The following is a 24234-nucleotide window of genomic DNA, read 5'->3' on the forward strand; positions in this document are numbered from 1 at the left end:
TCCCACGATGAATCCTAAGAACGTTACTTCTTCTTGGTGGAAGTTGCACTTGGACAGCTTGGCGTATAGATTTGCCCGCTCTAGGCGCGACAGCACCTCGCCGACGTGCCGCACGTGTTCCTCCTCGGTCTGCGAGTAGATGAGGATGTCGTCCAAGTACACGACGCAGTAGTCATCCAGGATTCCTTTCATGGCTTCGTTGATGTACGCCTGGAAGGTTGCTGGCGCGTTACATAGGCCAAACGGCATCACCGTGTATTCAAAATGCCCGTAACGCGTTCGGAACGCCGTCTTCCACTCGTCGCCTTTCTGGATGCGAATTCGATGATATGCGTCTCTTAAATCAAGCTTAGTGAAATACTTTGCTCCCACGAGCCGATCCATCAGCTCGTCGATACGAGGCAATGGGTATCTATTCTTCACGGTCACGGCATTCAGTCCCCGATAGTCAACACACAGCCTTAGCGAGCCATCGGGCTTCCGAACGAAGAGCACCGGCGCTCCGGCTGCGCTGGTGGAATGCCTGATCCATCCTCGTTCGAGCATCTTGTCGAGATATTCCCGCAACACCTGTAATTCATGCTGCGAGAGGTTGTATAGGGGTCCGTATGGCGGAACTCCCCCTTCTACCAATGGTATCGGATGTGCGGCCTTCTCATCCGGAAGCTCAGCTGCTTCTTTTTCGGAAAAGACGTGGGCCCACTTTCTATACCGAGGTGGCAGCTCCGGCGGCCCGTCGTCGGTATCCGGCCGGTACATAACCATCATGGTAAGGGTGTGACGCATCGTCTTTGCAAACCGTTTGGGATTCTCGATAGAGATCTTTGGAGCTTCTTTTCGGTAGCGCCATGTTCCCGCCGAGAAAACGACGTCGGGATCAGCGTGGCGCATCCACTTGCGTCCTAAAACAATCTGATAGTCCGGGTCTTGGAGGTCGGTAATGTAGTACTCCATCTCGTACCCCCTTGTCTGGTTCTCCCAATCGGTTACTTGGGATTTTACGATCAGCTTGCCGTAGCACGGCGCCGGGGTACCGTCCGCGTACCGCACGCGCACCGGTGGTTGGAGATGATCTTTCGACACGGTGATCCCGTGTTGGAGTAAGTATCGATAGGAGATGAAGTTGTCATCGGCCCCGGAGTCTAGTAGTGCCTTCACCGTTTGTACAGTGTGATCCCATCCCCCTATCGGCTTAATATCGGCGCTGATACTGGGTGATTCTTGCAGTTGTAGCTCCACCGTGCCGAGGATAGGGAACGCCGTAGGTTCTTTCGGGTGACGCAGGACTAAGAGCTCCAGAGGCCGCAGTTCCTATTGTTCGCGGGAGGCATCTTTCCCCGGCGCGCCGTCGGCGGCCTTGGGGCACTCCCAGATTCTGTGGCCCATCTCGTTGCATCGGAAACAGCGTCCCTCTTTCTTCTGCCAGTCCCTTTTGCGCTCATGGGCCGCCTGCGTGCCGTCATTCCATCGACGGGCTTTGAAAGGCGGTTGCCCGGGCGAAGAGCGGCTGCCGCGGGGACGCGTAGCAGGGGTTTCGTTTTCACGAGGGCGTTTCCTGCCTCTGTTAAATCCAGCCGGACCCTGGTTTCCCCCGTCGGCGCGCTTTCGGCCGCTTCCTTCACTGTCGCGTAGACTGCGTTCACGATGAAGCATTGACCAATATTGGATTGCCATATCGTGTGCTTCTCCCAGGGTTTGTGGCTGGCGAGCCGCGCGAGTGATCTCCCTCTGGACCTCCTGATCGAGCGTTTGGATCCACGTTTGAGCCGTGAGAGAGTTATTTGGGAAGGCTTGCCATACTTCTAAGCTTCGGGCACACCATTCGCGCATGTTTCTTCCGTTCTGTTTCTCATTTATGAGGCGATACGCGACGTTCCGATGTCGGTCCGCCTCCGGGTCGACGAACGTATAAAGGAAGTCTTTCATCTCTTCCCAGCTTGGTTCCCCGAGGCTTTCTCTTTTCAGGCGCCACGCCTGTTTGGCCTTTTCGCCGAGGTAGCTGGTAGCGTACAGGACTTTGTCCTTATCGTTCCGCTGGGCTGACGCACTCGCGGCGAAGTGGTCTTCCATATCCGCGATGTAATTCTGTACTTCACGTATAGTTTTGCCTTCGAAAGGGGTAGGTGCAGCCAGCTTGAGACCGCCGAACCCGTTGTCCGCGGAGCTGGTCTGCATGATTGTTTTCAACACCTCAGCCACCCGTGCAATCGCGCTGAGCGACAACATTGGTTCTTCGCTCTGGCGCTCCGACGTCGGTCCCCTTTCGGGAGTTTCGCTTTCGTCCTCTTCGACGATCGGTTCCATTGGGACGTCGGAGGTTCGAGCATTTTGGGCTGCCGGGAACTCCCTCTGGGAGACTCCTTGGGTTGCGGATGACTGAGTGGCCGTGCCGTCGGCCCCCTGGGGGTCCACCGGCGGTAAGGCGCTCGAACTTCGTGTACTGACCATCTTGAAGTCGTTGGGTTGAAGCGATTCGAACTGTAAGCGCTCTGCCGGCGTACTACTATCTATAGGCGGTAGGCCTGCGGAGCGCGGTCGGCCAACGGGCTTCAGGAAGGCAGTACTAGGAAGCTCAAGGTTGTTTAGGATTGTATGGCAGTTCCCCTATCTAGTATAACAGAACGAATCGCTTGAGGATCGGAATCCTCTGCGCGATTCTAACATAAATATATTTGTGCGTTACGTAAGCCAACGGCCCGCTGGCGGCTCGCCTGCGGGGGATCTAGTTGCCTGAGGCAACCCGCCGTTACAATAATTTTATGACTTTATATACCACAGCTAGAACATTTAGATAGAGCGCGTCTAGAACCCAATTTAGTAGGTAGAGATCTATCTATCTGTATAGCTTTATCTGTCTGATTTCGACGCTTAATAAGGATTTGGACTTTAGATATTAATATATTTTTTTTAAAAATAATCTATTTAGTAGAGCGCTTTTGCTTTTTAAGCTGCTTTTTGTGTGCAGTCTAATATTACTCTAATTAATGCTTTAATATTATTATATTATTTATAGTTTATTTGGTATCTTTAATTAGTTGATTTAAACTGGTTTTAATAGACGAATCGGGACTATAAGATCGATTTTTAAGTAGCTTTTTAAATATAGATTCTAACTTTTTTAACTGCTTAATTATATAAGGCATTTTAAGCGCTGAGCTGTCTTAGCTACTAGGTCTACTACCCGGAGGTGTAGGGGTTTTAAGCTGAATTGTTAGCTGAGAAAGAACGCGCTCAAAGTTTAAAGGAATTAGGCTAGTAGCTTTAAAAATACTATAGATATTACTATTGGTAAAGATCACTGCGTGGGTCTGAGAATATATTTCTAAGAAATTAAGTTTATTAATATGATTAAATTTGTAGCGTATCTTAGATTCAATCAGGCCTCTGTACAAGCCTTTTAATGGCGAAAAAATAGTAATATTAAGTGGCTAAAGTTTATGAGAAGCGTGCGCAGGTATATAGATTGGTATAATATTATTCTCTATATAGATCTAATTAAATTGAGGCGTTAGATGACTATCGTGGCTATCTAGAATAAATAAACGATATTTTTCTATAGATCGGCCGGTAGTATAAGGTATAAAATAATTCTGTAGCCAATATAGGCTAATCTTATTACTTATCTAGTTATTAGGACTAATCTCTATTCTTTAATTAGAAGGAATTTTATTATTCTTGTACTAGGCCTCTATATACATCTTGTCTTTGAGAATGATATAGAAAGATAGAGCCTATCTATTAGAACTAATATATTTTATGGTAGTAATCTATTCCTGGTTCCTTGGCTATAATAAAAACGGTTTCTCTGGCATATTAGATCTAGTAATAACTTTGATTGTAGTTATTAGGCCTATTGTAAACCCCGTCTTATTAAAATTATAGATATTGCTTGAGGCTATTGTTACGCCCGGGGCTTCGTCGTCAAGTCTGAGACCAGTTAGCGGACCACGTTTCGAGGGTTACTAACCTGAAGTCGTTCTTTGACCTCCGTCGCTGTTGGGTTGCGGTCTGGGGAAGACGGGAGTCGTTATGAGGCTTCCGTCGACACTAGACTGCCGTCGATACTAGACTGCCGTCGTCACAGGGATGCAGTCGACACAAGACTGCCGTCGATACTAGACTCGAGTCCAAAGGGCCAGGCCTATTAAGTACGTATACTTAATAGTTAGAAGAGTGCGAACGAGTTGAGACTGGTCTTGCTACTAAAGGTAACTCTGTAGTAACCATGTGTATTGATCACGAAGAACTAAACTTAAGTACATAAATGAGTGTCCTTATATATCCTTGCCCGTCGTGTCACTGCTACGACTCTTCGTGTCAGTGATACGATGTATCTTGTCAGTGCTACGAGCTTGTCGTGTCGCTGATACGTTTGGTCGTGTCACTGCTACGATGCACGTGACTTTGTTGTGGTAGCTGGTATCGGCGTCCGTAGCCCTTTCCGAATAACTACTAGATAAACGATTCGTCGGGTGCCTTCCACTCAGGAATCGGCCATCGTCATCCTATCGTTATTCTGCCTTGTGTGTCCGCCTTCGATAAGGTGCGCTAGACAAGGGTCTGTAACAGCTATACTGTACTTCTGAATAGTCTTATTTATTTGCTTAAACTAAGTATCTAGAATCTTAGGATTCTTTATTTTAGTACGCTGATAGTTGTAGCGACGTGTAAAGTAGGTTTTAAGCTTAGGTGTATGCCTAGTAAAGTTGTATACCTATTTCTTCCCTATAGTAGTAGGGGGGGAGGTAGTATCACGCTTTGAAAGCAAGATATTGGCCATTTCTTGTATATATGCAGGCTGAGGAGGTACTCTATGCTTATCTAGTAAAAGGATCTATTTTTTAAGCGATTTCTCTTTATTAATAGTTATTTTATGACTATTGGCGCGTTGCTCGTCTCTAAAAGAGATCCCTTTTAGGTAACTGCGTAGAGTAGATTTAGAGAGATTAAATATATCGGTGGTCTTTCTAAGGCTACTAAATTCATTTTTTTTTAGGGCTGATATAGCTAATAGAATCCGGCCTTCCTGTTCAGCGCGTGATTTTGATGATTTAGGCATTTTTGGTGGTATGGCCGATGTTTTAATCCTCTAAGAAATTGAGGCGCGTAGAAAACATGTCGGGTGCGCAGCTCGCTTGCGTGCGCAGCTCGCTTACCGATTACGTTAGCGGATTGACATAGACGGGTGAAGGGCGATTATAGGGTAGAGAAGGGTATTAAAATAGCGCAGTTCAAAGCTCCAGAAATATTATTTGAATTCTAAGGTGAAGGCGTGTTAATGTATTCTACTATGTAACAGCGACAAGGAATATGTATCTATCTAATATCGTCCCCGGACAAGACATCGACTTTAGACGGTTCTGGGGAGCAGAACCTTTGTCTGCTACCGAGTGAAATTACTTTGTCAAGAATAAAATTAGATCACCAGGTACGACGTCACTCTTCTAGTTCAGTCCAGGTCGTCTAGTCGCAGGAGAAAGTGACAGCAATGTCAGTGATAAGCACACAAATCTATATTTACATCCTGTCAAGAAAGGTAGGTAGACAAGCATTATTCTCTATAATCTTCGAGCACTGTCTGGAAAGAGAGAGCCCAATGATATCCGCGTACCGAGAGCAGGACCTAACCGTTATCCATGCGGCGGGGTAGAGGGAGTGACTGTATTTATAGAGAGCGACCAGATTCATAGCCTGAAGATAGTATATTGATATGACGTTATCCGCTTCAAGGATCCGAAAGAATGCTCGGGTAGTCTTGTATAAGCTTTCGGTCGACTCGCGGCGTGTGGTTACTGGCTTCATGGCAAGAAATAATAATACTCGATCCGGTCCGCCACCTGGAAATGGAATGCCAAGATCTATTTGTTTCTTTGAGATAATTAGCATCCAGCGATGGATCGTATTGAAGTAAGTCTGAGAAATCTCTAAGATCCCATTCGCTTGGTTAAGGACCATGAGAGCATCCTGACCGGTCAGGTTTACCACTTGCCAATTGTGCCTTGAAAGGGTTACACACCATTGGAATCGTAGCTGTTGGCCTCGGTAGCTTCATTCTGGCCCACTCGTAGCAGTCAAGATCGAGGAACATGAACGGCAATTGAGCCAAAGAGTTGTGTGGGGTCAGTCCATGTTTGTGGGCTTCTGAAGGTTGGAGTTGGTATGGGGTTAGCAACCGAAGCAGAACTACCGCAAGCACTACGCAAACGAGCCTCGAGCTCTGTAATTCGGGCTTGCAGCGCTGCGAACTCATCCACTGAGGAAGGTGGCCTAGGAGTCTCATCGTACTCACAAGCACGCCTAGTCCGAACACAGAGACCACATGCCGGCAAGCATTTGTCGCACTTGCGCTTGTTTTTCTTGCAATTACTGCAAGCCTGATGAGCGTTCAGATATTGTAAGCCCCCAACCTCTTCAAGGTGAATTAATAATTCGATTTATATGATATCATATGATCTGCGAGACACGGGACATGCGGCCGCATCTTGTGGGTCATTTACTCTCACCGCCTCGAACAGACAGAGGGATGTCAAGTAGATTACCTAGTGATAATTAACCAAGTCTCTTAAAAGTGTGTATGATAAGCCACGGGATTATGCTTCTCCAAAGTGGAGCAACACATAGCAGAGAACCAATCACGTGACTCACGTCGGCTCATCGCTAACCAATTCCTGCGATACAAATGAAATAGTAACATCCATATTTAAATATGGATGAATTTATATCCCGATAATTTGATGGTCGCTGTTTGGCCCTTCGCTCGGCAGTTTTGAACAAATTCGTACAGAGCGATGTATAATTTGATTATCTATACAGTATATAGTCTGTTGATTCAGTATCTATAATCGTAGTATGATTATTGTAAGTTGCCTAAATCCTTAATAAGTGCACACAGGTTTTGAATTATCGGTGGAAGTGAAACATCTGAGAAAGGAAGTCGGCAATTCCCTTCAAACACCTGCTGTGCCACCGCTGTTACTGCACGAGGCTTGGCCAATTCATAAAAAACCTTTACATCTCCTTCGTTCTTTCCACGATACTGAAGCATCATTAATCCGGGTCGCCCAACGCCGTGGCTTAGGAACGACTTCGTCACTTGGTTCTCGGGTTCATCCAGGGGAACTGGTGCAGTCAAGTCGGCTTCACTCATAGGGGTAGTCACCTCGAGTCGCTTGGTCTCGCCACATTGAATCAAACCGTACACCCATAGAACCAGCGTGGCATGGTAGATAGCCAAGGATTCAAAGCCGCGGAACTGATATGCCGCCACGTTACGAGCCGCTCGAAACATTTGGCCAGCGTGCCAAATGGCAAACCGCGCTTCTTTCGTCCGGCTCCAGTCCCGAAGCCCGGGATAGGCGCGACGGGCATCTAGCTCGCCCATTCTTCCGACGAAGCGCTGGATTGCGTCAATATCTATGTGGAGGTACATCATCACGAACTCGCTCATCAAAGTTGTCACCGGGGGTACGCTTAGGGAGTCTTGCTGTACCGCTCGAAGGGTCGTATATCTGGAGATGCAGCAGTCAGATCATTTAATGACTAAATATATCACAGCACGACACCTACAAGTCTTCTTGTCGACTTTGTAGCCATAACTGAGTTGTCGCACGCGGGCCAGATAGAGAAGTCTGAGATAGAAGCATTTGTTGACGGAACTCCCAAACCTGCAGCGCAAGACCCTGCAGAAGGGCAGATCTCGCGACTTCGATATCTAGTTCGGGAGCTAGTTGAGTCATCAATGACGGATCTGATAATAGATCACGTAGATTGAGCTCGGAGCAACCAGTCAACTGGTACGCTATCCAGATATCCCGCCAGGCCTCGGCAGAGGGAGCAAACCATAAACCTCTTGTCGAGGGGAATGGGAGCGTCAACTCTGTATAGGAAATGATAGCGGGTCGATTCATAGTCGTGGCCACCTCCACATCGTGACCGAACAGATGGTATACAAGTCTAATTCGATCAGAACCGGGAAGCTATATCGAGAAAGCGAATTTCATTGCACACCTCTTGAGAGATTCCTGCCGTACCCAGGCATGCCACGCTCGTTTCAACGATTCGTTGTCAGTACCGAATGAGTATGGAGTAATAACTGTGTAGGTTGACCTGTCAAAGGCTGCGCTACGACGCACCGCCTAGTACTGTGAGCACGCGGCTTGGTAATTGTTAAGGTATCCAACGCACTGTGCAAAGCGGCTGTAAATAGCTTTCAGCAATTTGCATTTTCCGAGTATACCCACAAAAGATTCCAATATCAAGCCACATCATTGAAGCCTGCAAGTATTGGAGATCGCGAAGTACACTATTATCATCCTCAACCTAAATAAAGAGGCGGTTAGCACAATCCGACGGCGATGGCCTGTCATGAATGATTTGGAAGGACCTACTAATTGTGCGAGGCTCACTCGAGTAATTTCCTGCAAAATGATGCCAGTCTTGTTGATAGAGGGCATTCCACAACAGACACATCCCGCCCCAATCAAAGCCATGAGCAGTTCTGGACGCAGCTGTTGATAGTCTGAATCATAGAAAGTGTAGGGGTGGATCCAGGCGTCCGTCTCAGTTCGCTTCCCAATCCCGATTTTAATCAGAGTGTCAAGATAGTCTGGAGATGGAAAGGTCGTCACTGAAAGTCGAGAGCCTCCGGTCCGTATGACCAGCTTCAAAATATCATCCCTCGCTTGATATGAGAGTTTCCCAGGAATTTTTACTGCATCCAAGCGATTCTGGTACGAGGATGGAATCCTGTCAGTGTCGCGTAAGGGAATCTGTCTTTCTTCGCTGAATGCATGTTGATTCTTCTCGGGCACCCAAAGCCTAACCAGAGTGTTAGACATTAGACCAAACGGGATTTACATAATAAATTCTTAATTGACCTCACCACAATGAACGTCCAAAGGCTGCAGCACGCTGACTTGCGGATTCCTGATCGTCTAGCGGGGATTGTGGAGGGTTTTCGAACTCAGTGAAAGCCATTGGAACATCGAGTGCCTTATCTAGATCTGGTATGAAGTTTGTGCCGAAGATGTCGGTATCTAGAAATGTGAAATCGGTGTCCTGCATGAAATCGAACACACGTGGCTGTTGTGTATCGTGGACTGCATCGTCGGCGTCCACAACCGGCAGCATCACTTGTTCGAAAAATGCGGGAAATCCGTTCATGGGTAAATACGCCTGCGCGTCCGTGTAGGGGATAACGGTCTCCAAGACCAACTCGCTGGTTTGGGCAACGTCCGCATCGTACCTTTCATGCACATTGCCCGGGAATGAGTCTGATAGCCCAGATTCAGGTGCTGGTGTCAGAGTTGACAGGCCCGGCGGCGATTCTCCTACTTGCGGAGAGTAGGGCGGGAGAGACAATGAATAGGAAAGACGTTCGCGTGATAGACGCCTGCCTTTGGGTCTAGGGACACAATTTATTCGCTTCGAATGGCATCGCTGTAAGCTTGTTAGTGCTGGCTACGTTTAGAAATTCAACTGTGCGGCGTACTTTGCAAGGTCTTTCGTTATCACAACTTAGTTTTGCGGTCGCGCAAGCTTCACAGGCTTCAATTGCGCGCTCCTTGGTCCATCGTAATGAGGCTTTGCCCCTTGCCTCATCTTTTTCATGGACTGCCTGGTGGCGCTGTAAGACATCTCTGGTCATGGTTAGCTGGCTGTAGTTGGCTGGTCAGGGCGACAGACCGGCGATTGAAACCGCGTTGACACATCGGACATTTGTACACGCGCTCATTGCGATCTGATTGATTCTACACTTTCAGCCTTCCTGGGGAGAGCTCCATGTTCGACCGGGACTACTCACGTGAACCTAGATGACGCACCAAATGCTCCTGTCGTTCATACGCCTTGTCGCAATGTGGACACTGGTGATTCACAGCCCTCCGCGGGGAACGTCGAGGGGCCTCCGGACTTTCAGGCATAATGGAACTTCGAGGAAAGTATGGAAGACAAAAGCGGACGAGCCATCGATTTATGTATGGATTGCCGAGGGCAATCGGGAAGGCGAATGAATTTGCGGGCCACAAACTTGCCGATGGCTGGCCGGTCAAATTGTTGGTGCAGAGCTAAAATAACTGCCATCCAATAGCCTCGGCCATTCCCGATCTTGCCCTTAAGCAGCCTTGTCAAATGGGGCATCGGCAATTTTCCCGGGAAGTGGGGGCGTCCAACATACTTTTCTTCGATTTTGCGGGGGAGAGACTTAAAACAGTGTAGGAGGTTGCGCTGGCCTAGAGACTTACTTACAAGAGTGTAGAAAGGTTGCACCGGTTTCAGGACGCACTGAAATCTACTTCCCCCCGAACAAACCCTTCCCTGTGGTCTAAAATTTTGTTATTGATGGGTCGAAAGCCATATATGTATTCTTGTATCTTGCCTTTCTACATCTTCAATTCTAAGTTGCCATTAATCCTCGTAATGAGACTCCAAATGCCTTTCAGATATTTACGCCGAAGTAAACACTTATTGTGTGGGCTGTAGCAAAAGTTGTATTTGTGGTGGATATTGATTATATCTAGGGTTATGTCTAAGGCCAAGAAAAACTGTACCTTTCAAGTAGGAGTAGGAGAATGGTATTCTGCGGCAGAGAGAATGGAATGCGTTCCTAAAATTGTAATCTTCAACCGTAGCAAGGCAGCATTTGCAGTTGGAATTCGATTCTGACGGACAATTGCTAGCTGACTGAAAGTCTCAATACGGAGCGGTTCTCTGTTGCTTCTTTTCCATATATTGGCGCCACTACCGAAAGTTAGAAAGTGTGGTAAATGCCAACATTGGTGCTTACCCTAGGGTTCAGGATGTAAACTGGAATACCCAGCAAGAAGACGCCACCGGTGACGGCGGCCAGGATTCCCATTGCAGTTGGATAGCTGTACTTCTCCACCATTGGGTTGATTCCGTAACTCAAACCGAATGCCACGATGTTCTTCATACCGACCACCGCAACAAGAGCAGGACCAGGGTTCCGCTCCCATGACTCGGCCGCGAAAGAGGTCGACAATATGAGAACTGAAACAAAAGTAATTTGGAAAAGCGTCCAGCCCATGTATGGGCCCCCCCAGGTGGCGCCACCATCAGCTGTAAATCCGTAAAGAAGAAGAGCCGCGACTCCGAGGACGCCAGGGAAGATCAAGAGAATGAGACGATGCTCAGGGGCAAAGGCTCCTCCATTTCTTGTTGCTTTCCAAACGATAAATTTATCCCCCAGGAAGCCAGCATACAACATCCCACCGAATCCACCGAACACGCCGCCGAGGTTAATCAATCCGATTGATTCAGGTGCCCAATGGTAGTTATACTCAAGAACGGTGTTGTAAGATAGTGACATGCCAATTGATGAGGCAAGGACCACAGAAGAAAGAAGTGTGGCATAAAGAATCCCAGGACACAGTAATGCTTCCACGATTTGAAACAAGATCTGTGGGATAAAGGTGAGGGCGCTTTCGGTTGGATGTGACCACGGCTTCAGCATTTGCCAATACGTCTTTTTGGGTCGCAGCTCCTCTGGAATTTCCTCACCACTGGATGGATGTCCCTGGGACTCAAGGACCTCGCGAGTTTCATCCTCTGTGAGCATTCTGGTCACCCCAAATCGGTCTGTTATTACCATACGACCATTGACGAACTGAGACCGCCGCTTGTAACCGGTCTCAAAGCCACCAAAAACCACCAGAACCAGCCCTATCGCAACCGCAATGGCGAAGACCCAATAGAACCATCGCCAGCCGAGACTAGCAACCTCATAAGAAGCTGCCAGAGTAAGACAGCCCGTGATCGCGTTCTGTGCGGCCCAGTAAAGGCCGTATACCATTCCATGCTGATGAACGAAAGTCACCTCGGCAAGAATGAGTGGTAGAACCTGATTTGGATGAATTATTAACTTCCTGGACGAGCCTCATCGGGGTCAGTTCGAGCTACCCACTGACTCTGTAGCACCTGCCGCAAGACCCTGTATTATTCGTAATGCCAGATGCTGTTCCCATGTGTTGCAAACGGCACATCCGATGGTGGCTCCCAGGAGGACGACTGTTGAGATGATCGTTGCGATACGGCGACCGTAAAGTAACCCAAGTGGAAGGATCAGAAAATTACCTTATGAGGCCCCCGGTGCAATTAGTTAAACTGTTCGAGAAGTTTGCAGGGGATGCCTACCAATTCCGACAAACAAGGACGGGAATGTCGATAACCAGACGACTTGGTTGGTAGTATATCCTTGAGGCAGATACAACTGGAAGAACACGTTGAGAATTGCCCCAAGGCCCCCAATGCAGGACAAGGACATGGTAGCTAGTGAGAATATTTGTCAGCTTTCCGAAATCAGGGGGAAGAGACGTCCAGAGTACGAAAAACTCACAAAACCAGCAGCAGCTCACAATGATCGCAGTTTTTTCCCATGTGCTATAGTTCAACGGATCATTGGGGTCTTTGCTGGGCACAGGCAAGCGCTGAACCTGACCATCGGCATCAACCAGAATATTCCCCCGCGACTTCGTCCCAGCTTCCACACATTCTGCTAGCTCAATGGCGGGTTTGTCATCCATGGCGCCTATCGGTGATATATAACGAATGGTTCAAACCAATCGTGATTACAAAGGCGTCCGATACGGAGCAGGTCCTTACCGGGGGTTTATTTGGTGTTATATAGGAACATAAGTCTGCTGGGGAACCTGGGGTCCCCAAACTATTCAACACGGCAAGTGGAGGGAAAAGAGCCGTGGTGGATCTTCGCACGGACTTTCCCCCACTCGGACCGAAGTCTGGGGAAGCGGATGGTGGTGAACCCCCCGCAATACGGAACACCAATCAGAATAACCCTATTAGACTTGTCGGCGCAATACATAGTTGATAGACTACTCGTCTAGGTGTTGCGAGGGACAAACCATGACACAAATTCCGAGTAGGATGATCAGGGCTCTCCTAGGCCTTCTCGCAATGAGAGGCATAGTGAAAGCCAACAGTCAGCTGTGCTGAGCTTGGAAATGAGGTTATAGAAATATGCCTCCAGGGAAAATGGTTTCCCATATCCGTTGTAAAGCAGTCTTGAAGCGTGGCAAGTCTTAGGTGAAGCTTTAAAGAACATAGTTGTAACGAGAATCGAATTGTTCAGTAGGCTGATGGAAGTCGATTATACTATAGGCATTGAACCAATTTGTAGCTGACATATCGCCGCGAAATATAAGGGTACTGTGGAAACTTCTTATATGCGGCAATAGCTTCTTGAATACGTTGAATTCAACTGCCGAAATTCAAAAGTACACAATTACAAATGGTACGCGGTAATAATTGAGAAGCACAACCAAGTGCATCTATGATCTTGTCACAGTCCTATGGCAACTCTCACTTAAGCCAGGCCTGCTAGAGATCTTTCACTTCGCAGCCACTCCTTGGCACCGTTGTACCTGCTGTTAAAAGCCATAAATTCGTCCGGTTTCCTAGACAAGCCTAGTCAGCATACAGGGAGCCGGGGAGTCAGTGGTGTGGGCAACTACATTATGACAGTCTTTTCATGCTTGACGGTGCCTGGTCGCGCAGCCTGTCGACTGTATCCTTGTATGAGACTGGCACGGGCGTATCGACTTTGAAAGGTATCCTGCTTGTCATAAGAACTCATGACTAACAAGGGCCTAAGAGCGATATTCAGGGATGAGTCATACCGCAAATAACCTTGTGATTTGCTCAAGGGATGGTGGTTCCATTATTTCCTTGAAAAAGGCACCGAGGGCCTCAGAATCTTCAATTGCTTGACTGGCACCTTGACCTTGTGTGGGGAGCATCGCATGCGCAGCATCGCCGATCAGGAAGAGCCGACCGCGATGCCATGTGTTAAGCGGTTCCTGTCACAATCAACATTGATCCGACATCATTGAAAGCGACGTGGTGCTCGCTCGAGATGGATATCTAAACATACAATGTCTCGTAACTGCCACAGCCCAATATCGGGGGAGTGCCTGATATGAAGTGAATCAGAGAGAGTGAGGTCTTAGGCCATTGCAACTTCACTCACTTGAAAATATCCGTGATCCATCGGGGGAATTCTGAGAAAGTTTCCATCAACTTATCTAGTTTTCCTTCTGAAACCCAAGACTGTGTTGCGTTTGGATCCTCGTTCATCCGCTCTGCAAGAAAAACCATAAATATTAACCATTGTTGTCGCACAGACCAAAGGCCATACCATCTGGAACCAGCGCAACTATTCCAAAGACATCGCCCTCCCTTCCAGGACCCATAATCAGACGGCAATCATGTGCAACGACCATTGATGTGAATGGCGCTCGGGGGTCGATCTTATCACAAAACTCCTTCTCTTCTGTTTCAAGTACATTTGACGGGATCTATTTGATAAGCAAACCTGCCCCCAAAACACTAGGCGTGTCCCCTTACCATGAGCCGATAGGCTGGCAAAGTTAGCCTTTTCTGCTAAAGATGGGGTTGGCTCTTACCAGAAAGCCCTGTTGGCATTGGGGTAGGACCATCTTCCACGACCACCTTGCGTAAGTTGCTGTGACTGCATAGAACCCTGTTAGAGAGTAATCCTGGCCCTATACCCGGTGGGCTAGCTTACATTCCGTCAGCGCCAATGATAATATCTCCTCTGATTTCCTCGCCACTCTCAAGAGTTACCACTCCGCCCCAAGGGTCGCAGCGAACCACCCGAGAGGAGACTCGAATCTCCACCAGACCCCCTGCGACAGTCGAAGGGCTCAACACTGCTCGTTTCAGTGCGTCATGCAAATCCTTTCGATGCCATAGGACGCGACTGGCGCCGTATTCTGTTTTGGTTGTGAGTGGGACTTCATTCACCAGCTCCCCCTCAGTTGAATACACTCGGAATCCCTGATCCACCATTGCACGAGATGTGCTCAGTTCTTTCCCCAAACCCCAAGTTTTATAAACGATCTTGGTGGCGTTTGGCTGGAGAGAAATCATAGCACCAATCTCCTTGTTAAGCCGTGATTGTTCGAGTACGATAATCTTCCTGCTGGGGCCCCGGAGGGCAATAGCTGCCGTGAGGCCAGCTATGCCACCTCCGACAATGACAATTTGGAACGGAGTGCTTGTTGTTGTCATGATGAGTTGGGAGAGAAAGAACAAAAATGACATGAGATCCGAGTCACATCGTCGCATGAAGAATATCTTCTCAGTTTCACCCAGTTCATGAAATCCGCGGCTTGTCCACTTTTCCACCCTCGACTCCCACTTGCCGTACACCAACTGAATCGGCATAACATTCTGTTCGGGAAGTGGGGGTGGGGGTGGGGCAGTTGCAAAGGGAAATGAGGTTTTACTGGCAGTCCGGAGATATGGTATAAACCGACCGCTGGCATCAACGTAGGAACCCAACTGACTCACAGGAATCAAAGAATCAAAGAATCAATCTCAAGTCATGTCTACTGCCACCACCACCATCACTGCATCTGTTGCAGCTGCAGCGCCAGCGCCGGAAAATGTCCGCATGCGGATCGACGGCAGCGACCCCAAGTTTGGTGATTTCCGGGATGATCTTGCCCGGGATGGATTTGCCGTTGTGAAGGGTGCCATTCCCCGTGAGCGGGCCCTCAAATATGCCGATGAGATGTTCTCATGGCTGGAGAACTTGTAAGTTATCCGGGGTTGAGGATTCTACGCCTCATTGGCTGTCTCGCAGGAAACTCATCAAACTTAGTAACCTGGGGTTTGATCGTCACGATCCGTCGAGTGTTCACAAAGACAACCTTCCCGTAATCAATGAGAAGGGAATGTGCTTGCAGTATGCCGTCACCCACGAGAAGTTCGTTTGGGATGTGCGTAGCGAACCGGGGGTCGTCGAAACCTTCGAGAAGGTGTACAATGACAAAGATCTCATTGTCTCTTTTGATGCCGTGAACTTCGGTTTCCCGAAGTATGTTTTTTCCCCTCCGCCGAACATTGAACCAGAACTCAAGTTGATACTCTACTAGCCGCACAGATCTTCCTGCGAATAAGCCTTGGCCACACCAGGACCAGGACCCGGAGAAGCCAGGTTTCCGGTGTCTGCAAGGCTTGGTGAACTTGCTTCCCAATGGCCCTGATGATGGCGGCCTAATTGTCTGCCGCGGAGGCCACCTGCTCTCTGAGCAATTCCACCGCGAGTTAGCAGATGAGGAACGCATCCCGGCCTGGACTCCGGAGTGGTACGGATACACGGAACGGGGAATGAAGTGGCTTGATGACCATGGGTGTAAGTGGGAGAAAGTTTGTGCTGAACCTGGCGACCTTCTGCTATGGGATTCCAGAACTCCTCACTATAACCTCAGTCCGAAGGGAGAAACCCCTCGCTTTTGCATCTACACCTGCTACATGCCGGTAGCGGACACCACCAATGACGACTTGTCGCGCAAGAAAGAAGCGTTTGAGAACTGGCTAGGAACAACCCATTGGCCTAACGCGAAGCACACAGGCTCCAACGTTGCCAAGCGAGACGGCAAGGAGTGCCCAAGTAACCGTTTTAAGCCAGTGAATGAACCCCAGCTTAGTGAGAGGGCATTCAAGTTGACAGGTATTCCTTATCTGAAGGCTGAGGCTTGAAAGGCACGAAGTCACACCATTCTTTTGTATCAAGAGCTACGATTTTCTGGAAATTACTATCAAGATTTATTTTTACAGTAACGAAACCTTGCAGAACATCTGTTGTCAACTCTCTTTATATCTTGCACAGGGATGCAACAAACTGTAGTCCACGGCATTTGTCGTTAAGCATCTAATCGTTGACGGAATTTTGATAATTATCCATCACTTCAGTTGCCGTCGGCATCCTTCGCACTCCGCAACCTGAGGATTAGTTGATCTGTAGAAACGACAGCATGCAGATGTGGAACTGCAGAGGAATTACAGCCGATATCCGAAGTAGGACGTTCTTCGCACGATCTGGCTGCGCATGTTCGGCAAGTGGGAGAGCACCACTCAAGCATTGGGTTACGAATGGGAGAATTGCAAGGAGGCTGGGGGTTATCAGATAGGAGACAGGTCAGGTTTGGAAAGGGATATCCTTTGAGCCTTGGAACAAAATATATCAATAGTTAATACTCACCTCATTAGCGAATTTGAGCCCTCTTCCCTCGTCATCCCAAGCCTTGCTCATAGAATCTTTCAAACAGCTCCCGCCTCCTATTCCCGGGGCCAAGACATACGTCTACAAGACCATCCGTGATTTGAAGCTCGAAGTGGATGTTTTCATTCCCGACAATCTCCCATATAAAGACACGACCACAGCTGTTCTATTCCTTCACGGCGGAGGATGGATCGGCGGAGACCGCACCGAGTACTGCCGACCTCTTTTCGACGAGTTTCTTGCTCAGCAATACGTCGTGGCATCTGCAAATTACAAGACTCCTACCGGAGTCGGACTTTATATCCGGCCAACTCGAAGACATTCGCGATCTATCGAAATGGATGCATGAAGACCTGTCGAATCATTTAAGCCAGAATGGGCCGAGAACTTCTATAGAAGATGTCATTGTCGCCGGTGCATCGGCCGGTGCATTACTTGCCCTGTTGACAGTAAGTTCTTGACCCCCTCTCTCTGCCTCGCATTTTCCTCCAGTCTATGCACAGAAAGGGACATAACACAAAATCAGCCGAAACTATGGAGCCAGAAGCCGGCCGCAATTCTCTCTATATATGGCCCAACAGACCTTCGTCGAATTTAACTAGTGAAGGGGGGACCATTAATCTCAGTTGATGTGCCAGAACTCACTTCGGAACGTATCAGTTCGGTAGTTGATATGGAACGCCCAATAGCCTCAACACCACCTCCGAAGAGTTTCGAAGATTTCGTCTTCAATCCAAGGCAACAGGTTGGAGCGGAAATTTTCCGTCGAGGACTGGTAGCTGAATTTCTCCTTCGCGGTTTGATTCGACATTGCCCTGATGGCAGCACTATAGAATGGCAACTGCCGGAAAAGGGAGAAACGCAAGAATTTGAGATTGATGGCATCAGTAAGTTTCCCTCGCTGCCTGAGAATGGTATGCTTAATATAACGATCTGCTAACGAAATATACATTAGGTCCCTTGCATCTTGCAAAGCAGATTGCCTATCCCCCAACGTACCAGATACTTGGAAGTCAAGACGAGTTTTTGAAGTCGCACATGCAGTTGGTCTGGTCGAATGTCTCGACAGTCAAGGACTCCGTCACAAGGAACATATCGTCGACGGAGCGCACCATGCATTTGATATTGGGGCTAACACGGGTGACGATATTCATCTCAACGTGATGCTCCCAGCCGTTGATTGGATAGCAGGCGTGATCAATCATCATTGAAGACTCGAAGTTCCGATTTGAAGTCAAATGCAGTCTATACTGGTACATACATTTCAAAGTAACAGAAAGATAGCCCCCATAATCAATACCGACACAACCTATCCAATGTCATCCTAGCAGATTATAAAAGACTCCCTCTCAACTCATCCATACTAACGTAATGCATCCCTCCCTCACATCGTCAAACCACCCCCCCCCCCCCCCCCCCCCCCCCCCGGCAACCGGCAACCCTCACCCAACAATACCCATTGACACACCGATTCATAGTCGCAAGCGTATACTGCACCCTCTCATCATCCTGCATTCGTCGCTCAACAGCCGACAGTTCATTACGGACTGCCTCGCTCGCTGCACCCCCACGTCCGCTGGACGGAGATGATGGACTGATGGTGTCGTTGGCGGCGGCGGCGGCCTGCAATTGATGAGTGAGGCGGTCCCTCGTGGCAAGGCCTTCTGCGCGTTGCATATCCTGCACCTTCTTGGCTGCTAGGAGTTCTTGCCATTCTGCTTCAGGGAGACCCTTTTCACGGATAGGAGTGCTTAACGAGCGAGCGCTGGCGGGTCCTCGGTGGTTGGCATTTGTGCCGCTGCATCGCCAAATCGAGGGGAGAGGTCAGGCTATGGCGAAGCAGTCCCGGGAGGGAGAAATCCGTAAATTCCTCGAGTGCGTTGTGGGAGATACGACCAACGTGACGAACAATGCTTCCCAGGTCTTGCACCGCGATCTCCTATACGCCATGCACAGAGCGACAGATCAATTTCCTCTTCACCTTCTACGATTTCATGGATGACAATGGCGCAACCCGCATCACACATGGGAGCAACAAATGGCCCTTTCACGAACGTGGGAACATGAAGCAGACTATCCCTGCCGAGATGGAGACGGAGGATTATCTCCTGATCGGGGAAAAGTCATCCATGCGATGGGCGAGAACAAAACGGAGATAGAACGGAAATGTATTCAGTTAACAGTCATCCCAAGAATTATATTAAATTGCCATTGCACTCGGGGTTGAATGATCTCCAGGGGACGATCGAGGATTTGCAAGATGTTCTCCACCAGCCCAAAAGTAGGTTACGATTGAGTCTGTGGAGCTATGAGCATCTGCTTTTCCGACTATTCCTCGAAGCGCTGATTTCCAAGTTCCTGGGACATGAGATCAAGCTCATTCACGGAAATCGAAATCACCAATCCTAGTCCACTAAGGTCCGTCATCGTATAAAATATTGTCTGGAAGCACTTTAGATAAACTCTCAGGACAGGGCCAAGCGTTCCATGAGGAACATCTAGAGAACTTAGCTTGTCAATGAAGGCAACCGCATTGGCAGCGTCCTGGAGAGGGGTCAGCGGACATGGATGTTGAGAAGACCGTGTTGAAAATGGCAACACCGACTCCTCAAAGGATGGGCAGTCCGAGACGCATGGAGGATGATGATCCCACATCAAACAGGGCCAGCAAGCCGGTTCCCAGGGTGAGTATGATCCAAGCCAACCCGTAGAACCCATACATATCCACCGAACAACGGAACCATCAGCATGGAGGCCGCTGCAATCACTACACCAATGATGACGATGGGCAGCAGGGAGATGGCGGATAAAATAGCCGTTTCGAGCTGTACGGCTTGGTAAAGCAAGGGTAAGTATTGCAGAAGCGAGATCAGGACCGCGCCATGGAGGAAGCCTCCAGTAACGTTAGATTTCCTGTCCAAATCGGATTCTTGTCGAACTGCGGGTGTGAATATCTCGGCCTGTCCCATTTATGCGTGGCTTGATAGCCTAAGTATCAGGTCTACTGTTGGCTTAGGGCTCAAGCTGAATCAAAGACAACTCGCAAAAATCGAATTCGAACCCTTCAATTATAAAGGTGCGATGCTTGCCGACGGGGTGAGTCAACAAGGAGTGTCTGACATCTGAATTTGAGCTGTCTAAAAAGAAGGCTAGACAGGGATATATGTTCTCTTCTCCTAGATCCTGATATTCTTCTGGATTGAACCAACCATATGGGAATCGAACTACCTAGTATAGAGGGGGTCTACGGTTTCGATACTATATTTATTCTGACGACTACATTCAGATTGATGTCAGTTACTAAGCGGTACCACAAACGCGGTGGTCGCTGTTAGATTTATATTAGTCTAGGTACAGCTATGGACATTCGATAGTTAGACCCTAGCAGATAAAAGGATCTTGACTGACTGACTTTCGGCGTCGGATCCGAAATGGCACTTGCGCAGATGGCTTGCGGACCCCAAATCCGAAGCGCGGTGACCCAAACTGCAAGGAATTGGGCGCTAGCAGCTCAATATCAAACATGGTAGCCATCATGGAGCTTGCGAGCAATATAATGCGCTTTGCTAAAATACGACCCGGACATGCGTGTTGTCCGCCTACATTCTGTCAATAGCCGGCCCAGTGTTTTCCGTAGAAAGTTTTATAAATCTTGAATCGGCCTTACCTCCATACGGTATCCAGCTTCCATCGAGGCCTTCTAAGGTAAATTGCCCTGAGCTTGAACCTTGACCATCCATCCTCTTGTACTCTCCCCTAGGAGTGGATTCAAGTGGCTGAGAACACTCTTTCCTTGTAGGCCCGCTGCCTTCGTCTTTTGGGTCAATCAGGAATCGCTGTGCCCAAAAGGTATCCAGCGGATGCTCTCCATTCCGTGTGTTCCATACGGACTCGTCAGTGTGCGCGAGACTTGTGTTGATAAAGATCATTTTATCAGGTGGGATGGTTACTCCTGCCACCGAAAGCGGTTGATGTGGTGAGCACCGGGGGATATGAATTTGTACGCCAAAGCGCAAGGTCTCGGCATACATCGAGAGCAGCAAAGGCTGCTTCCCAAGCTTATTGAGGTCGAAGCGCAAGGTGGCCCCTGGCCGGATGCAATTTAGCGCCGCTAAACGGATATTCTCGACGAGGGAGTGATCACGGTACATGTGGGTGCAAAGGGTCATGGTAGATGGGACCACATTCGTAACAGAGCTAGTTACAAGTCAGTCATGACAGTAAATAAGACAAGCAAAATAACACTACAAGGCATACGCCCAGATGAAGCCAAGATCCGTGGATGCCACTGATTTGGCATCCTGTCCTTCGATGCTCAACAGCATCTTATTCCTTTCGCGCATCATCGCCGACCCCCAGTATGGATCGGCTTCACCTCCGCTGGTCCTTTCACAACTTGGGATTGTTTCTGATAGTAGAGTAGCCTGTTGATGCCACCTCATGATAGCACCGAGAAGCTCATCCCGCAAACGATAGGCTTCGGGGATTAGCCACGACGATAAGCGCTTGGCTAGTCTCATTATTTGTTTATCATACCGCCACAGGTTGCGGTTGAAGTCTGAGTTCTTTGTGACCAGCAGCGGACCATATAAGGCTTGTAGGATCGCTGACCCGAGATGGGTCTCAAAGAACTCGGTCAAGTCCATACCATACGTCCACTCAGACGTCCTTGACACGGCCCCCTCCAGAGAGGCAAGTAATAGCCGTTCTATGCGCTCCGTCGTTGGGTCCAACCCTGCGCCTAAGAGGCCCCGAACAAGGTTCTCGTGTGTGTGGTAACTCACACGTCCGTGCCACGGCGTTTGGCTGCCGGGAATGGGCCGATGCCAGGAGCCCGAGGTATCAGCGAGATAGGCATCAACGGCTTTCTGCTCCATCCCAAAGCAATGCTTCAGTGCAATTCCATATGCTTGTGTAACTGTAAGGCCGGGCGTGCTGAAAATGGAAGCGATGTTCTTAGCTCCTTGGACTATATAGACCTCGCCGTTTAGAAGATCTACCCGCAGTGGCCAACGATCCTGGCAATAGAGGCTGGCAGCTGGTTAGTCCCTTACTTCGTTCGCATTTTGGCCGGGGTGAATACTCACGAGGCCTGGCGGAAAAGGTTTAGTCCGTCGAGCACAAATGGGATGGTGCTTTTCAGGAATGGTATTGAGTATGGAAGGCTGCGTGGTGCGTTGGGATAATTGTTTGGGACTTGCAACTTCCTGGTCAAAGCCCAAAGTGCCCACACTGTACCCACAGCTACCACCCCGATTCCAATCAAAGAAAGACTGATTGCAGGCATGATCAAACTGCCAATATCGGTTCCATCCGTGTGACTATCTGGAGACACCTGAAGCGGCTGGCATTACGCTCTATTTAGCCTACGCACGAGCAGTCTGTCCTCGATTAGACGTCCCGTTTTGATCGAGTCAGAAGATTATGATTTACCTGAAACATTGACACGAATCAGGTAATGCTCCAGGTGGCACCCATAATACCATAACTGAGGGGCTCAATGCATGGATGACAGCACTGCCTCGTAATAGTCTGTGCATAGTAATTGCATTAGCACGTCTGTCACGCCTGGCTCTATAACCCTGAATGGCGCCCTGCCTGCAGAATGGCCCCCACTGGAATGGGACGGGTTTGTATGCAGCCGAAGAGGAGCAATAAGCCATCTAATGTGGGTGATATGAGCATTAGCATGGGTTTGAACGCTGCTCCTGTCAGCTCGTTACCATCGCATTGGAATTAACTCTCTTGAAATAGCCGAGTCCATTTATCGCATTCCCAGCCCACTTCTCCGCTCATCACTTAATAGTCCATTTCCTCTCTTCCCTGAGGTCCCCGATATCATGGCAGATTCAATGTTAATGATGCATGCCAAAATTTCCAAACATGCCTTTCTGGTGATTGGCACTTCTTCAGAGCCATCCATTGTCTGTGCCACTAACTTTCCGAGTTACAGGGCGTGCTCTGGGCATTTACGGCTACTGACACTGTCTTCGTCCTCTTTCGCATCTTTGTCCGGATTGCCTCATTCCGTCGACTCTTTGTCGATGATATCTTCGTGCTACTCGCATGGGCCATCATGCTGACCAATGCGATCATCTGGCAGATCCAGGGGCAAGTGCTTTATAATTTGTATGCGATCAGCACTGGCCAGGAATCATACACCCCTGCAGTTCTGCCTATGTTTGAATCATTCATGCGATATATAGCTCCCATGACCATTATGTTCTACTCAGGGCTGTGGGCCATTAAGTTCTCATTCATGTCCTTTTTCTTCCGCCTCAACTCCAAGGTCAAGAGCCATCGTATTTGGTGGTATGTTGTCATGCTGGTTGTTGGAGGCGTCTATATTGCATGCGTGGCCGACGTCGACTACAAGTGTAGCCTAGGCGGAATGGAGTATATAATCAGTGAGAACTTTGACGATCTGGTCCAGCCCAGAAGACAAAGACTAACGTGGGGTTATAATCAGCCAAATGCAGCGACCTCGATCATGTCCATTATCAGAACCGCACATTCTGGGCAAACTGTGCCGGGGATATTGTCACTGATATTTTGAGTGCGTTGATCTGATCTAAATTCGAAATAGTCGGATATGGAGCTAATACTGCTTGCGAGATCAAGTCCTCTCAATCCCTATTCTCATTCTATGGAACACCCGCATCTCGCTCCGTAAGAAGTTAATTCTTTTCAGCGTGTTCTCAGCGACCATCCTGATTATGGTTGTCGCCATTATCCGAGTAGTCGTCAACAATTCCCTCAACAGCAGTGTGGATATTGGCTGGCTGTACTTGTGGAGTTTCGTCGAGATGGGTACCGGTGTGTTATCTCCTACCATGTAATTTCTTCTTGCTGATGTAGTTTCAATAGGGATCATTATTGCTTGTATCGCGTCATTCAGACAGCTCTTCGTCACCTCACAAAACCAGCATCTATTTGGCAAGGTCAAGCATACACCTCATAACCCGCTACTGGGCGTATCGGGCAAAAAACATGGCCCGTCGCAGGAAAGCCATGTTGGGGACACAGAGTCTCAGACAAGTGATGCGGCGATTGTGCCGATGGATGCTGTGCACGTTCGTAGCGACTTCGAGGTGGTTACTTCATCTAAAAAGTGAACTTTGGTCCCAAGGTAAACGGCACCACCACGGACCAAATACATCTTATAATGA

The 24234-nt window shown here is 48.7% G+C and overlaps 9 protein-coding genes across 9 annotated transcripts; 2 read left to right on the top strand and 7 right to left on the bottom strand.

Moving 5' to 3' along the window:
• Positions 1 to 1311: 1311 nt before the first annotated feature.
• Positions 1312 to 1926, bottom strand: AO090103000509 (C2HC-type zinc finger protein; the record flags this gene model as incomplete). The annotated part of the gene is made up of 1 exon (XM_003190935.2): positions 1312 to 1926. The coding sequence occupies one exon, from the start codon at positions 1924 to 1926 to the stop codon at positions 1312 to 1314; it is 615 nt and encodes a 204-aa protein (XP_003190983.2).
• A 4875-nt stretch (positions 1927 to 6801) lies between these two features.
• On the bottom strand, positions 6802 to 7907 carry AO090103000508 (uncharacterized protein; the record flags this gene model as incomplete). Its single annotated transcript, XM_023233246.1, has 3 exons — positions 6802 to 6805; positions 6891 to 7508; positions 7567 to 7907. 3 exons carry the CDS (start codon positions 7905 to 7907, stop codon positions 6802 to 6804), a joined length of 963 nt encoding a protein of 320 aa, XP_023093994.1.
• A 143-nt stretch (positions 7908 to 8050) lies between these two features.
• Positions 8051 to 9646, bottom strand: AO090103000507 (uncharacterized protein; the record flags this gene model as incomplete). The annotated part of the gene is made up of 5 exons (XM_023233247.1): positions 8051 to 8196; positions 8241 to 8319; positions 8388 to 8817; positions 8882 to 9438; positions 9491 to 9646. 5 exons carry the CDS (start codon positions 9644 to 9646, stop codon positions 8051 to 8053), a joined length of 1368 nt encoding a protein of 455 aa, XP_023093993.1.
• A 1101-nt stretch (positions 9647 to 10747) lies between these two features.
• Positions 10748 to 12539, bottom strand: AO090103000506 (uncharacterized protein; the record flags this gene model as incomplete). The annotated part of the gene is made up of 4 exons (XM_023233248.1): positions 10748 to 11892; positions 11917 to 12090; positions 12151 to 12285; positions 12353 to 12539. The coding sequence occupies 4 exons, from the start codon at positions 12537 to 12539 to the stop codon at positions 10748 to 10750; spliced, it is 1641 nt and encodes a 546-aa protein (XP_023093992.1).
• Positions 12540 to 13841: 1302 nt separating this feature from the next.
• AO090103000504 (uncharacterized protein) lies at positions 13842 to 14509 on the bottom strand (the record flags this gene model as incomplete). Its single annotated transcript, XM_023233249.1, is given in 5 exon segments — positions 13842 to 13896; positions 14003 to 14114; positions 14171 to 14330; positions 14348 to 14393; positions 14439 to 14509. 5 exon segments carry the CDS (start codon positions 14507 to 14509, stop codon positions 13842 to 13844), a joined length of 444 nt encoding a protein of 147 aa, XP_023093991.1.
• Positions 14510 to 14556: 47 nt separating this feature from the next.
• AO090103000503 (FAD-dependent oxidoreductase) lies at positions 14557 to 15222 on the bottom strand (the record flags this gene model as incomplete). The annotated part of the gene is made up of 1 exon (XM_023233250.1): positions 14557 to 15222. The coding sequence occupies one exon, from the start codon at positions 15220 to 15222 to the stop codon at positions 14557 to 14559; it is 666 nt and encodes a 221-aa protein (XP_023093990.1).
• A 160-nt stretch (positions 15223 to 15382) lies between these two features.
• AO090103000502 (uncharacterized protein) lies at positions 15383 to 15959 on the top strand (the record flags this gene model as incomplete). Its single annotated transcript, XM_023233251.1, has 3 exons — positions 15383 to 15594; positions 15662 to 15877; positions 15944 to 15959. 3 exons carry the CDS (start codon positions 15383 to 15385, stop codon positions 15957 to 15959), a joined length of 444 nt encoding a protein of 147 aa, XP_023093989.1.
• A 3760-nt stretch (positions 15960 to 19719) lies between these two features.
• On the bottom strand, positions 19720 to 22352 carry AO090103000499 (cytochrome P450; the record flags this gene model as incomplete). Its single annotated transcript, XM_023233252.1, has 5 exons — positions 19720 to 20025; positions 20474 to 20664; positions 20733 to 21262; positions 21323 to 22096; positions 22153 to 22352. 5 exons carry the CDS (start codon positions 22350 to 22352, stop codon positions 19720 to 19722), a joined length of 2001 nt encoding a protein of 666 aa, XP_023093988.1.
• Positions 22353 to 22926: 574 nt separating this feature from the next.
• Positions 22927 to 23621, top strand: AO090103000498 (uncharacterized protein; the record flags this gene model as incomplete). The annotated part of the gene is made up of 2 exons (XM_023233253.1): positions 22927 to 22959; positions 23019 to 23621. The coding sequence occupies 2 exons, from the start codon at positions 22927 to 22929 to the stop codon at positions 23619 to 23621; spliced, it is 636 nt and encodes a 211-aa protein (XP_023093987.1).
• Positions 23622 to 24234: the final 613 nt, after the last annotated feature.

The sequence above is a fragment of the Aspergillus oryzae genome, chromosome 8 (genome assembly GCF_000184455.2).
Source record: "Aspergillus oryzae RIB40 DNA, chromosome 8".
In the NCBI taxonomy this organism is placed as follows: domain Eukaryota; kingdom Fungi; phylum Ascomycota; class Eurotiomycetes; order Eurotiales; family Aspergillaceae; genus Aspergillus; species Aspergillus oryzae.